The sequence below is a fragment of the Oncorhynchus mykiss genome, chromosome 21, assembly GCF_057628025.1.
Source record: "Oncorhynchus mykiss isolate SJ-2025 chromosome 21, ASM5762802v1, whole genome shotgun sequence".
Classification (NCBI taxonomy): Eukaryota; Metazoa; Chordata; class Actinopteri; order Salmoniformes; family Salmonidae; genus Oncorhynchus; species Oncorhynchus mykiss.
In genome coordinates this window covers 6,664,552-6,680,000 of record NC_143042.1, presented here as the reverse complement: position 1 = coordinate 6,680,000, position 15,449 = coordinate 6,664,552, and the positions used below count along the sequence as shown (strand labels likewise).

At 44.3% G+C, this 15,449-nt stretch overlaps 1 protein-coding gene across 1 annotated transcript in view; it reads right to left on the bottom strand.

Moving 5' to 3' along the window:
• Positions 1-491: 491 nt before the first annotated feature.
• Positions 492-15,449, bottom strand: part of LOC110500994 (leucine-rich repeat and guanylate kinase domain-containing protein) — a 36,871-nt gene continuing 21,913 nt past the window's right edge. The window contains exons 15-20 of the mRNA XM_090213621.1: positions 13,118-13,222; positions 12,877-13,043; positions 10,085-10,173; positions 8,989-9,108; positions 4,586-4,746; positions 492-1,527 (exon numbers count right to left, since the gene is read on the bottom strand). Coding sequence (XP_090069747.1) covers positions 1,322-1,527; positions 4,586-4,746; positions 8,989-9,108; positions 10,085-10,173; positions 12,877-13,043; positions 13,118-13,222 — 848 coding nt within the window. The 3' untranslated portion in view covers positions 492-1,321. The remainder of the gene's footprint in view (positions 1,528-4,585; positions 4,747-8,988; positions 9,109-10,084; positions 10,174-12,876; positions 13,044-13,117; positions 13,223-15,449) is intronic.

The following is a 15,449-nucleotide window of genomic DNA, read 5'->3' as shown; positions in this document are numbered from 1 at the left end:
ACAGAACACACAGATAACTCACCCTTATACAGTAGATACCCAGCCCTGCCCTACAACAGAACACACAGATAACTCACCCTTATACAGTAGATACCCAGCCCTGCCCTACAACAGAACACACAGATAACTCACCCTTATACAGTAGATACCCAGCCCAGCCCTACAACAGAACACACAGATAACTCACCCTTATACAGTAGATACCCAGCCCTACAACAGAACACACAGATAACTCACCCTTATACACTAGATACCCAGCCCTGCCCTACAACAGAACACACAGATAACTCACCCTTATACAGTAGATACCCAGCCCAGCCCTACAACAGAACACACAGATAACTCACCCTTATACAGTAGATACCCAGCCCTGCCCTACAACAGAACACACAGATAACTCACCCTTATACAGTAGATACCCAGCCCAGCCCTACAACAGAACACACAGATAACTCACCCTTTGGCAGGGATTGAAGAACGGCTCAATTATCTTTCTTATTATACTGTAATCATCTTTATTAATGGGTGACTGTCCAGGATATCTTTCTGCATTGCAGTACAGGTTATAGCAACAACAATAGATTGTATAGTCAATATTTTATTTATTTAACCTTCATTTAACTAGGCAAGACAGTTAAGAACAAATTCTTACTTACAATGATGGCCTACCCCGGCCAAACCCTAACGACGCTGGGCCAATGGTGCGCCACCCTATGGGACTCCCATCACGGCAGGTTGTGATAAAGCCTGGAATCTAACCTGGGTCTATAGTGACGCCTCTAGCACTGAGATGCAGTGATCGCTGCGCCACTCGGGAGCCCAATAGCAAGACTGAGAAGTCAAGAGTTTGGCACGTCATTGACTAAATGTATTATAATGTATGTTTCGGTTTGAGTCAAGTTGAAGCAGGGAATCATTATATTTGGTGTAATGTCCTAACATTCTAATTATTCTATCCTCTGACTATATTATTGGTAAATGAATGACTCCATCTGGACCAGCTAACACACAGGTACGTCTTTATTCAGAAAAGACAGGTGAATGTGTCCTATCATTGTTCATTCTGTGTGACCTTTCAACTCTTGAAAGAGCATCTACTTGTCCCTCCCTCTCTCCTGTACGTCCTCCTCTTCCTCTCTTCTGTACCTCTTCCTCTCTTCTGTACCTCTTCACTCCTCCTCCTCCTCTCTCCTGTACCTCTTCACTCCTCCTCTCTCCTGTACCTCTTCACACCTCCTCCTCTCTCTCTCCTGTACCTCTTCACTCCTCTTCCTCTCTCCTGTACCCCTTCACTCCTCCTCTACCTCTCTCCTGTACCTCTTCACTCCTCATCTCCCTCTCCCTCTCTCTCCTGTCTCAGGGTTTGGGTCTTAGGGCTGGCTCCGGGGGTTTTGCGTCCCGACAGGATAGGTGGCAGGATGGGTTTGGCGTTGGAGCCTGGGCGTGCCATGGTGGCGGTGGCGCCCGGAGAGAGGAGCTCGGAGCCGGGGCGAGGGGCGTCAGGAGTGTGGCCAGATTCTACTTGATCTGGGGGAGAAACAAGTACACAACCAATGAGTTACTAATACTTGGAAAGATGTGTGCTTTCATTTATACAGAGGATCCATAACTGGTATATCTAGGGAGGAGACATACAGTTAAAGTCGGAAGTTTACATACACCTCAGCCAATTACATTTAAACTCACAATTCCTGACATTTAATCCGAGTAAAAATTCCCTCTTAGGTCAGTTAGGATCACCACTTTATTTTAAGAATGTGAAATGTCAGAATAATAGTAGAGAGAATGATTTATTTCAGCTTTTATTTCATTCATCATATTCCCAGTGGGTCAAAAGTTTACATACACTCAATTAGTATTTGGTAGCATTGCCTTTATATTGTTTAACTTGGGTCAAACGTTTCGGTTAGCCTTCCACAAGCTTCCCACAATAAGTTGGGTGAATTTTGTCCCATTCCTCCTGACAAAGCTGGTGTAACTGAGTCAGGTTTGTAGGCCTTCTTGCTCGCACAAACGTTTTCAGTTCTGCCCACACATTTTCTATAGGATTGAGGTCAGGGCTTTGTGATGGTCACTCCAATACCTTGACTTTATTGTCCTTAAGCCATTTTGCCACAACTTTGGAAGTATGCTTGGGGTCATTGCCCATTTGGAAGACCCATTTGCGACCAAGCTTTAACTTCCTGACTGATGTCTTGAGATGTTGCTTCAATATAGCCACATAATTTTACATCTTCATGATGCCATCTATTTTGTGAAGTGCACCAGTCCCTCCTGCAGCAAAGCACCCCCACAACATGATGCTGCCATCCCCGTGCTTCACGGTTGGGATGGTGTTCTTCAGCTTGCAAGCATCCCCCTTATTCTTCCAAACGTAACAATGGTCATCATGGCAAAACAGTTCTATTTTTGTTTCATCAGACCAGAGGACATTTCTCCAAAAAGTACTTTGTCCCCATGTGCAGTTGCAAACCATAGTCTGGCTTTTTTATGGCGGTTTTGGAGCAGTAGCTTCTTCCTTGCTGAGCGGCCTTTCAGGTTATGTCGATATAGGACTCGTTTTACTGTGGATATAGCTACTTTTGTACCTTTCCTGCAGCATCTTCACAAGGTCCTTTGCTGTTGTTCTGGGATTGATTTGCATTTTTCGCATTTCTAGGAGACAGAACTTGTCTCCTTCCTGAGCGGTATGACGACTGCGTGGTCCAATGGTGTTTAAACTTGCATACTATTGTTTGTACAGATAAACGTGGTACCTTCAGGTGTTTGGAAATTTCTCCCGAGGATGAACCAGACTTCTGGAGGTCTACAATTTTTATCTGAGGTCTTGGCTGATTTCTTTTGATTTTCCCATGATGTCAAGCAAAGAGGCTCTGAGTTTGAAGGTCGGCCTTTGTCACGTTCGTCGAAAAGAGGAGACCAAGGCGCAGCGTGAATTGAATACATATTATATTTTAATGAAGACGGACACTAAACAACCTACAGAAAACAACAAAACCAACGTGAAGCTATACTACAAACGTGCAGACACAGGCAACTAGACAGACACTAAACAACCTACAGAAAACAACAAAACCAACGTGAAGCTATACTACAAACGTGCAGACACAGGCAACTAGACAGAAACTAAACAACCTACAGAAAACAACAAAACCAACGTGAAGCTATACTACAAACGTGCAGACACAGGCAACTAGACAGACACTAAACAACCTACAGAAAACAACAAAACCAACGTGAAGCTATACTACAAACGTGCAGACACAGGCAACTAGACAGACACTAAACAACCTACAGAAAACAACAAAACCAACGTGAAGCTATACTACAAACGTGCAGACACAGGCAACTAGACAGACTCTAAACAACCTACAGAAAACAACAAAACCAACGTGAAGCTATACTACAAACGTGCAGACACAGGCAACTAGACAGACACTAAACAACCTACAGAAAACAACAAAACCAACGTGAAGCTATACTACAAACGTGCAGACACAGGCAACTAGACAGACACTAAACAACCTACAGAAAACAACAAAACCAACGTGAAGCTATACTACAAACGAACAGACACAGGCAACTAGACAGACACTAAACAAACTACAGAAAACAACAAAACCAACGTGAAGCTATACTACAAACGTGCAGACACAGGCAACTAGACAGACACTAAACAAACTACAGAAAACAACAAAACCAACGTGAAGCTATACTACAAACGTGCAGACACAGGCAACTAGACAGACAATAACCCACGAAATACCCAAAGAATATAGCCGCCTAAATATGGTTCCCAATCAGAGACAACGATACACACCTGCTTCTAATTGAGAATCAATCTAGGCAACCATAGACATATATAAACACCTAGATGGTAAACAACCCCAAAAACCTATAAAACCCCTAGACAGTACAAAAAACACATACATCACCCATGTCACACCCTGACCTAACCAAAACAATAAAGAAAACAAAGAATACTCAGGTCTGGGTGTGACAGCCTTGAAATACATCCACAGGTACACCTCCAATTGACTCAAATGCTGTAAATTAGCCAATCAGAAGCTTCTAAAGCCATGACATCATTTTCTGGAATTTTCCAAGCTGTTTAATGGCATGGTCAACTTAGTGTATGTAAACTTCTGACCCACTGGAATTGTGATTTAGTGAATTAGAAGTGAAATAATCTGTCTGTAAACAACTGTTGGGAAAATTACTTGTCATGCACAAAGTAGATGTCCTAACCAACTTGCCAAAACTATAGTTTGTTAACAAGGAATTTGTGGAGTGGTTGAAAAACTAGTTTTAATGTCTCCAACCTAAGTGTATGTAGACTTCCGACTTCAACTGTAGATTATCATACATCTACAACAAGAGAATCACACTAGAAAGTATTGAGGGAACAGAGAGAAAGAGATTGATGACTAGCCAACACAGTTCTATGAGGTAGAAGAATAAGTGTCATGACAAAATGTCCACCTGCTAGAGAGAGAGACATGAAGAAAGGCAGAGACAGAGAGAGATACAGAGAGGGAGCCAGTCATTGGTCAAAACGAGAGGAGATTGAGCTAGGGTAAGTCACCTTTCAGCATGTCCAGGTTGTGTCCCAGAGAGGAGACATCCAGGGGCTCCGCGGTGGTGTCCAAGCCCAGCTCTGAACACCCGGCTGACCCTGCTGTCTCTGAGAAGGCCCCTGCTGAGCTGGGAATGGACAGGCCAGAACTAGCACGGGAGTCATCAGAGCTGATACCAAGGGGGAGAGAGAGAGACAGGGTAAGGGAAAGAGAAAATCATGGGAAAAGACAGAGACAGTGAGAGAAAGACAGGAAGAAAGAGACAGAGGAAGACACAGAGAGAGAGACAGGGGAAGAAGAGAGAGACAGGGGAAGAAGAGAGAGACAGTGGAAGAAAAAGAGAGAGACAGGGGAAGAAAGAGAGAGAGAGAGAGGGAGACAGGGGAAGAAAGAGAGAGAGAGACAGGGGAAGAGAGAGAGAGACAAACAGACAGACAGAAGAAGAGAACGCAAGAGAGGGCAACATGGATGAGAAAAGTAAAGGGTGTGGTTTAGAGGAAACCAGGAGGATTACAAGGAATACAATAAAGGAGAGCGAGAAAGAGAGAGAGAGAGAGAGACAGAGAGAGAGAGTAAAACAGCGAGTGTGAGAGAGAGAGAGTAAAACAGCGAGTGTGAGAGAGAGACAGAGAGAGAGAGTAAAACAGAGAGTAAAACAGAGAGAAAGAGAGAGAGAGACAGACAGACAGACAGGTACAGAGAAATAATAAAGACAAGTGAAAAGGAGAAAGCAATGGAGCTGCCAAGTGTGTGTATGTACATTACTGTTACAGTAGGTAGACTGGTAGAAACCTGACACACAGTATTAAAGTCTCATTGGCAGGTTGGCTCTGTCCCAGTCTAGTCTCACACTGACACAACCCCTCCTTCTCAAAGGGCTGTCAGGAACATATTCTGTTGTGAAACCAGATACTTGAGGAGGAGAGAAAGTGATGGAAAGCACCATCAGCGATAAGACACTCCTCCGTCAAATATGTCCCATAGAGAGAGACAGGTAAAACATATCCCATACAGGTGGTATCAGACAGTCTGTGTTGAAGGCAAATTGGCCTAAGCATGTAGACTTCCAGATCTTTTATAACCATGAAAACTGGGTTAAATTTGTACCAATTAATGGAGGTTATGTCATTAGGTACAGTGCATTTAGAAAGTATTCAGACTCCTTGAATTCTTCCACATTTTGTTATGTTAAAGCCTTATTCTAAATTTTATTAAATATTTATTTTCCTCATCTATCTACACACAATACCCCATAATGACAAAGCAAAAACTGTTTTTTGGACATTTTTGCTAATTTATGAAAAAGTATCAGCCAGTGAATACTAGTACATAAGGTCAGCCAGTGAATACTACTACATAAGGTCACATAAGGTCAGCCAGTGAATACTAGTACATAAGGTCAGCCAGTGAATACTAGTACATAAGGTCAGCCAGTGAATACTAGTACATAAGGTCAGCCAGTGAATACTAGTACATAAGATCAGCCAGTGAATACTACTACATAAGGTCAGCCAGTGAATACTACTACATAAGGTCAGCCAGTGAATACTACTACATAAGGTCAGCCAGTGAATACTACTACATAAGGTCAGCCAGTGAATACTACTACATAAGGTCAGCCAGTGAATACTACTACATAAGGTCAGCCAGTGAATACTAGTACATAAGGTCAGCCAGTGAATACTACTACATAAGGTCAGCCAGTGAATACTACTACATAAGGTCAGCCAGTGAATACTACTACATAAGGTCAGCCAGTGAATACTACTACATAAGGTCAGCCAGTGAATACTACTACATAAGATCAGCCAGTGAATACTACTACATAAGGTCAGCCAGTGAATACTACTACATAAGGTCAGCCAGTGAATACTACTACATAAGGTCAGCCAGTGAATACTACTACATAAGGTCAGCCAGTGAATACTACTACATAAGGTCAGCCAGTGAATACTACTACATAAGGTCAGCCAGTGAATACTAGTACATAAGGTCAGCCAGTGAATACTACTACATAAGGTCAGCCAGTGAATACTACTACATAAGGTCAGCCAGTGAATACTACTACATAAGGTCAGCCAGTGAATACTACTACATAAGGTCAGCCAGTGAATACTACTACATAAGGTCAGCCAGTGAATACTAGTACATAAGGTCAGCCAGTGAATACTAGTACATAAGGTCAGCCAGTGAATACTACTACATAAGGTCAGCCAGTGAATACTACTACATAAGGTCAGCCAGTGAATACTAGTACATGAGGTCAGCCAGTGAATACTACTACATAAGGTCAGCCAGTGAATACTAACACAAGTGTGTGCACTGCTCTTGATCAATCATAATAAGATAGATTGGAACGTTTCAGTCTATTAGAAAATAATAAAGTTCAGCATTACAGTGGATGCTAGTCCCCTAGGGGACTATACAAATACAACAGCAGTGGATGCTAGTCCCCTAGGGGACTATACAAATACAACAGCAGTGGATGCTAGTCCCCTAGGGGACTATACTATACAAATACAACAGCAGTGGATGCTAGTCCCCTAGGGGACTATACAAATACAACAGCAGTGGATGCTAGTCCCCTAGGGGACTATACAAATACAACAGCAGTGGATGCTAGTCCCCTAGGGGACTATACAAATACAACAGCAGTGGATGCTAGTCCCCTAGGGGACTATACAAATACAACAGCAGTGGATGCTAGTCCCCTAGGGGACTATACAAATACAACAGCAGTGGATGCTAGTCCCCTAGGGGACTATACAAATACAACAGCAGTGGATGCTAGTCCCCTAGGGGACTATACAAATACAACAGCAGTGGATGCTAGTCCCCTAGGGGACTATACAAATACAACAGCAGTGGATGCTAGTCCCCTAGGGGACTATACAAATACAACAGCAGTGGATGCTAGTCCCCTAGGGGACTATACAAATACAACAGCAGTGGATGCTAGTCCCCTAGGGGACTATACAAATACAACAGCAGTGGATGCTAGTCCCCTAGGGGACTATACAAATACAACAGCAGTGGATGCTAGTCCCCTAGGGGACTATACAAATAAATCAAATCAAATCAAATTTTATTTGTCACATACACATGGTTAGCAGATGTTAATGCGAGTGTAGCGAAATGCTTGTGCTTCTAGTTCCGACAATGCAGTAATAACAAGTAATCTAACTAACAATTCCAAAACTACTGTCTTGTACACAGTGTAAGGGGATAAAGAATATGTACATAAGGATATATGAATGAGTGATGGTACAGAGCAGCATAGGCAAGATACAGTAGATGGTATCGGGTACAGTATGTACAAATGAGATGAGTATGTAAACAAAGTGGCATAGTATAGTATAAAGTGGCTAGTGATACATGTATTACATAAGGATACCGTCGATGATATAGAGTACAGTATATACGTATGCATATGAGATGAATAATGTAGGGTAAGTAACATTTATATAAGGTAGCATTGTTTAAAGTGGCTAGTGATATATTTACATCATTTCCCATCAATTCCCATTATTAAAGTGGCTGGAGTTGAGTCAGTGTGTTGGCAGCAGCCACTCAATGTTAGTGGTGGCTGTTTAACAGTCTGATGGCCTTGAGATAGAAGCTGTTTTTCAGTCTCTTTGATGCACCTGTACTGACCACGCCTTCTGGATGATAGCGGGGTGAACAGGCAGTGGCTCGGGTGGTTGATGTCCTTGATGATCTTTATGGCCTTCCTGTGACATCGGGTGGTGTAGGTGTCCTGGAGGGCAGGTAGTTTGCCCCCGGTGATGCGTTGTGCAGACCTCACTACCCTCTGGAGAGCCTTACGGTTGAGGGCGGTGCAGTTGCCATACCAGGCGGTGATACAGCCCGCCAGGATGCTCTCGATTGTGCATCTGTAGAAGTTTGTGAGTGCTTTTGGTGACAAGCCAAATTTCTTCAGCCTCCTGAGGTTGAAGAGGCGCTGCTGCGCCTTCTTCACGATGCTGTCTGTGTGAGTGGACCAATTCAGTTTGTCTGTGATGTGTATGCCGAGGAACTTAAAACTTGCTACCCTCTCCACTACTGTTCCATCGATGTGGATACAACAGCAGTGGATGCTAGTCCCCTAGGGGACTATACAAATACAACAGCAGTGGATGCTAGTCCCCTAGGGGACTATACAAATACAACAGCAGTGGATGCTAGTCCCCTAGGGGACTATACAAATACAACAGCAGTGGATGCTAGTCCCCTAGGGGACTATACAAATACAACAGCAGTGGATGCTAGTCCCCTAGGGGACTATACAAATACAACAGCAGTGGATGCTAGTCCCCTAGGGGACTATACTATACAAATACAACAGCAGTGGATATAGTTGAGACTATACAAGTTGAGACTATAATAGTGTGTGTGTGTGTTGGGTACAGACCTGCTATTCTCTGAGTGGTTGTGTTGTCTGTCATGGCTGGCTCTAGGCATCATGGGGGATGAGAGGGTGGGGTCCCGCTGCATCTGAGAGGCCAATGATGATGGAGCTGTGAGAACGCACCTGGGAGACACACACACACACACACACACACACACACACACACACACACACACACACATACATAAACCTCACACATAACATGTCATAACATGATAGCGTCAACATGATAGAATCACGAGCTTGGTAAGAGATTGTAGCTGCAACACATTGGTGATATGCAGAGGTTCGTTATACCTAAACAACATCTGATATGAAATCTATCACTTTAAACTGAGCCTCAGTGATGAGGTTGCCAGGAGCAGCAGGATATTGCAGCAGAGCGCGATGCAAGACGTAGCACTCACAATAAACATCTGTTCATGTGCACAGATGCGCTTCACGCAACATGATAGCTATGGAGCCTTGTGATTCATACTCTTAGTTGTTGCAGAAGTCGGCCTGATATTGCTGTTTACACCGCGCATCGCTGACTTCCTTAAATCTCAACAGATGCTTGTATGTGTTTCTCACACATAAAATATAAACACACATAGTTGGTATTGTTCTGAAGGTGACCATCCTACCCAACATGCATCTGAAAACACATTCTCAGTAAAACAAGAGACATTATGCAGAAATTGACAGAGTATATCTCCTGTCAGCTAGAGTGTGAATGGCAGCGGGGGTGATCTTTACTCCTAAACACACACACACACACACACACACACACACACACACACACACACACACACACACACACACACACACACACACACACACACACACACACACACACACACACACACACACACACACACACACACACACACACACACACCACACACACACACACACTTTTCACCATGACCTATCTAGCTCCCTCTGCTGTTGGCATGCAATACAACACCATTCTACCACATGACCTTGTAACCTGCCACTTCAACATCAGGGTCAAATGTGGCCAATCAGGACAACAGGAGAGGCTGTTGATGCCTAGAATAGCTGTTGATTTGAAGTGTACACTCCAATCAAGTCTGATTGGTAGGGTATAGTGTACCTCTTGAAGAGCTGGGTGTAGGCTTTGGGACTCTTCCCCATCAGAGCCTCTCTGACCAGCTGCTGCCGTCTGTGGATGGAGGCCATCTCCTACGGCCCAGAGAGAGAGATACAGTATTTAAACATGACGCTGTATCTGTGGATGGAGGCCAGCTCCTACGGCCCAGAGAGAGAGATATAGTATTTAAACATGACGCTGTATCTGTGGATGGAGGCCAGCTCCTACGGCCCAGAGAGAGAGATACAGTATTTAAACATGACGCTGTATCTGTGGATGGAGGCCAGCTCCTACGGCCCAGAGAGAGAGATATAGTATTTAAACATGACGCTGTATCTGTGGATGGAGGCCAGCTCCTACGGCTCAGAGAGAGAGATACAGTATTTAAACATGACGCTGTATCTGTGGATGGAGGCCAGCTCCTACGGCTCAGAGAGAGAGATACAGTATTTAAACATGACGCTGTATCTGTGGATGGAGGCCAGCTCCTACGGCCCAGAGAAAGAGATACAGTATTTAAACATGACGCTGTATCTGTGGATGGAGGCCAGCTCCTACGGCTCAGAGAGAGAGATACAGTATTTAAACATGACGCTGTATCTGTGGATGGAGGCCAGCTCCTACGGCCCAGAGAAAGAGATACAGTATTTAAACATGACGCTGTATCTGTGGATGGAGGCCAGCTCCTACGGCCCAGAGAAAGAGATACAGTATTTAAACATGACGCTGTATCTGTGGATGGAGGCCAGCTCCTACGGCCCAGAGAGAGAGATACAGTATTTAAACATGACGCTGTATCTGTGGATGGAGGCCAGCTCCTACGGCCCAGAGAGAGAGATACAGTATTTAAACATGATGCTGTATCTGTGGATGGAGGCCAGCTCCTACGGCCCAGAGAGAGAGATACAGTATTTAAACATGACGCTGTATCTGTGGATGGAGGCCAGCTCCTACGGCCCAGAGAGAGAGATACAGTATTTAAACATGATGCTGTATCTGTGGATGGAGGCCAGCTCCTACGGCCCAGAGAGAGAGATACAGTATTTAAACATGACGCTGTATCTGTGGATGGAGGCCAGCTCCTACGGCCCAGAGAAAGAGATACAGTATTTAAACATGACGCTGTATCTGTGGATGGAGGCCAGCTCCTACGGCTCAGAGAGAGAGATACAGTATTTAAACATGACGCTGTATCTGTGGATGGAGGCCAGCTCCTACGGCCCAGAGAAAGAGATACAGTATTTAAACATGACGCTGTATCTGTGGATGGAGGCCAGCTCCTACGGCCCAGAGAAAGAGATACAGTATTTAAACATGACGCTGTATCTGTGGATGGAGGCCAGCTCCTACGGCCCAGAGAGAGAGATACAGTATTTAAACATGACGCTGTATCTGTGGATGGAGGCCAGCTCCTACGGCCCAGAGAGAGAGATACAGTATTTAAACATGATGCTGTATCTGTGGATGGAGGCCAGCTCCTACGGCCCAGAGAGAGAGATACAGTATTTAAACATGACGCTGTATCTGTGGATGGAGGCCAGCTCCTACGGCCCAGAGAGAGAGATACAGTATTTAAACATGATGCTGTATCTGTGGATGGAGGCCAGCTCCTACGGCCCAGAGAGAGAGATACATTATTTAAACATGATGCTGTATCTGTGGATGGAGGCCAGCTCCTACGGCCCAGAGAGAGAGATACAGTATTTAAACATGATGCTGTATCTGTGGATGGACCAGCTCCTACGGCCCAGAGAGAGAGATATACAGTATTTAAACATGATGCTGTATCTGTGGATGGAGGCCAGCTCCTACGGCCCAGAGAGAGAGATACAGTATTTAAACATGATGCTGTATCTGTGGATGGACCAGCTCCTACGGCCCAGAGAGAGAGATACAGTATTTAAACATGATGCTGTATCTGTGGATGGACCAGCTCCTACAGCCCAGAGAGAGAGATACAGTATTTAAACATGATGCTGTATTTGTGGATGGAGGCCAGCTCCTACGGCCCAGAGAGAGAGATACAGTATTTAAACATGATGCTGTATCTGTGGATGGACCAGCTCCTACGGCCCAGAGAGAGAGATACAGTATTTAAACATGATGCTGTATCTGTGGATGGACCAGCTCCTACAGCCCAGAGAGAGAGATACAGTATTTAAACATGATGCTGGCGTGGATGAATAAGATTATCTAGCTCAGCAATAACAACCCTGATATCAATCAGTCAGATGATTGGGCTCGATCCCTCAAACTCAACTCTGGACCTCAAAGCCAGTTCCTGCAGTTTGACATGGTTCCCCTCTAATCAGGGACTGATAGTGACCTGGGACACCAGGTGTGAGCAATTAATGATCAGGAAGAAGAGAAAACCAGCAGGCTCCGGACCTCGTGGGGTCAGAGTTGAGTATCTCTGATCTAGATCACTGTGATCAACAGCACAAGGCAGACAGACTTGGTACAGGGGGTTCACCTAGGGTTGCAAACTACCTGTAATATACCCTGCCATACTGACCCTAGGTGTACGACTCCTGTCCTCCAGGTATACAGTCCAGCTGTATTCTCTTTCTTCCTGACACTACGTTGATTAATCAATGTTTGGCCAGAGAGTGCACACACCTGGTTTCTCGGGACTGGATCAGTCAGATCCAACTAATCAACTGCTCGCCAAGACCTTGATTGGTTGAATCAGACTAATTACTGCTGGGCTGAAACAAAAGCCTGAATACCATAGTTGACCAGGTGCATGCTTGGTGACTACTGACGTGTGTGTGTGTGTGGGTGTTGTGACTCACTGCTGAGGTCTTCTGTGGGGTGAGCTGGGCCTGGACCTTGTTGTAGTACTTCCTACAGTTGTGGTCTGAGGGGTCCATGTCTGGAGTGGAGCAGGACATAAAGACCGTCTCTGTTCTGGTGGAGGGGGCTGGGGGCGCCTCGTCCACTAGGGAGTCCCTCTTCAACTCTGTCACAGATGCTGACATGTTAATGACACACTTGATCGCACATATATGTGCTGTAATGCACACAAACACCTACCTGTGGGGGTGTCTGTGGTCCTCTGGTCCTCTCCTCCCTGCTCCTCCACTCCCAGATAGTCCTTCACCACCTGCCTCAGGGTTCTGTATGCCTCCACTGGCTCATCTGAACACACACACACACACACACACACAATTAAAACAATCTCCATACATTTGTACAGCAAGTCTGCGTATCTTTCTTCGCATCCCTGTCGTGTCCACGCACGCACACACACACACACGCACGCACGCACACACTATTAAAACAATCTCCATACATTTGTACAGCAAGTCTGCGTATCTTTCTTCGTATCCCTGTCGTGTCCACGCACGCACACGCACACACACACTATTAAAACAATCTCCATACATTTGTACAGCAAGTATGCATATCTTTCTTCGCATCCCGGTCGTGTCCACGCTCGCACGCACACACACACACACACACGCCCCTCGCCAGACTTTAGATTATTTAGATAAATCTCTTAAAGTAACGGTCTAGCGTTTCCAGATTTCTCAGAAATATTACCTATCATTTATTACAATATGCGTGAAATAGTTTTCCTTCCAAAATATGGTAATTAAGTATGTTAAAAAGCAGATTTTCTGGTTTGGAATGGTGTGGGCGTATACCGGTCATTAAAAATATTCAGGCGAGTAGGCCGCTGATTGGCTATATTATATTCAGGCGAGTAGACCGCTGATTGGCTGTATTATATTCAGGCGAGTAGGCCGCTGATTGGCTGTATTATATTCAGGCGAGTAGGCCGCTGATTGGCTGTATTATATTCAGGCGAGTAGGCTGCTGATTGGCTGTATTATATTCAGGCGAGTAGGCTGCTGATTGGCTGTATTATATTCAGGCGAGTAGGCCGCTGATTGGCTGTATTATATTCAGGCGAGTAGGCTGCTGATTGGCTGTATTATATTCAGGCGAGTAGGCTGCTGATTGGCTGTATTATATTCAGGCGAGTAGGCTGCTAATTGGCTGTATTATATTCAGGCGAGTAGGCTGCTGATTGGCTGTATTATATTCAGGCGAGTAGGCTGCTGATTGGCTGTATTATATTCAGGCGAGTAGGCTGCTGATTGGCTGTATTATATTCAGGCGAGTAGGCTGCTGATTGGCTGTATTATATTCAGGCGAGTAGGCTGCTGATTGGCTGTATTATATTCAGGCGAGTAGGCTGCTGATTGGCTGTATTATATTCAGGCGAGTAGGCTGCTGATTGGCTGTATTATATTCTGGCGAGTAGGCTGCTGATTGGCTGTATTATATTCAGGCGAGTAGGCTGCTGATTGGCTGTATTATATTCAGGCGAGTAGGCTGCTAATTGGCTGTATTATATTCAGGCGAGTCGGCTGCTGATTGGCTGTATTATATTCAGGCGAGTAGGCTGCTGATTGGCTGTATTATATTCAGGCGAGTAGGCTGCTGATTGGCTGTATTATATTCAGGCGAGTAGGCTGCTGATTGGCTGTATTATATTCAGGCGAGTAGACTGCTGATTGGCTGTATTATATTCAGGCGAGTAGACTGCTGATTGGCTGTATTATATTCAGGCGAGTAGGCTGCTGATTGGCTATATTAACCGGTAAGTAAATAGCAAGCATTTTTTAAATGGTTTGTTTGAGATACAAGTTTGAGGCGGGGGGGTTTCTTCTCTCTAATTTATGCTTTGGACACAAATATGAATAAAGGACACGCCAACAACATTATTTGGGTAAGAGATAAGAGAACATGAACTTTTAAAAATAAGATTTTCACTGGACCGTTGTAGGTAGTTTCTATAGTAACGCACATTTGGGTGTGGCCAGACATTTTTTGTTTCTTTATATGGTAGGACACAGGTCAACTCTGAAAGCTTCAGTTGGTTCATGGAGTGAAAACCATCACAAGAACCATTAAAACCATGATAGACAACATGGGTACGCATCTACAGTACCAGTCAAACGTTTGAACACACCTACTCATTCCAGGGTTTTTTAAAGTTTTTTTAAAACTATTTTCTACATTGTAGAATACTATTGAAGACATCATAACACATCATATAATATAATAACACATATGGAATCATGTAGTAACCAAAAAAGTGTTAAACAAATAAATAGATCTTATTTTATATTTGAGATTCTTCGAAGTAGCCACTCTTTGCCTTGATGACAGCTTTGCACACTCTTGGCATTCTCTCAACCAGCTTCATGAGGTAGTCACCTGGATTGCATTTCAATTAACAGGTGTGCCTTGTTAAAAGTGAATTTGTGGAATTTCATTCCTTCTTAATGCGTTTTTGCCAATTAGTTGTGTTTTGACACAACAAAACGTGGAAAAGGTCAAGGGGTGTGTGTAC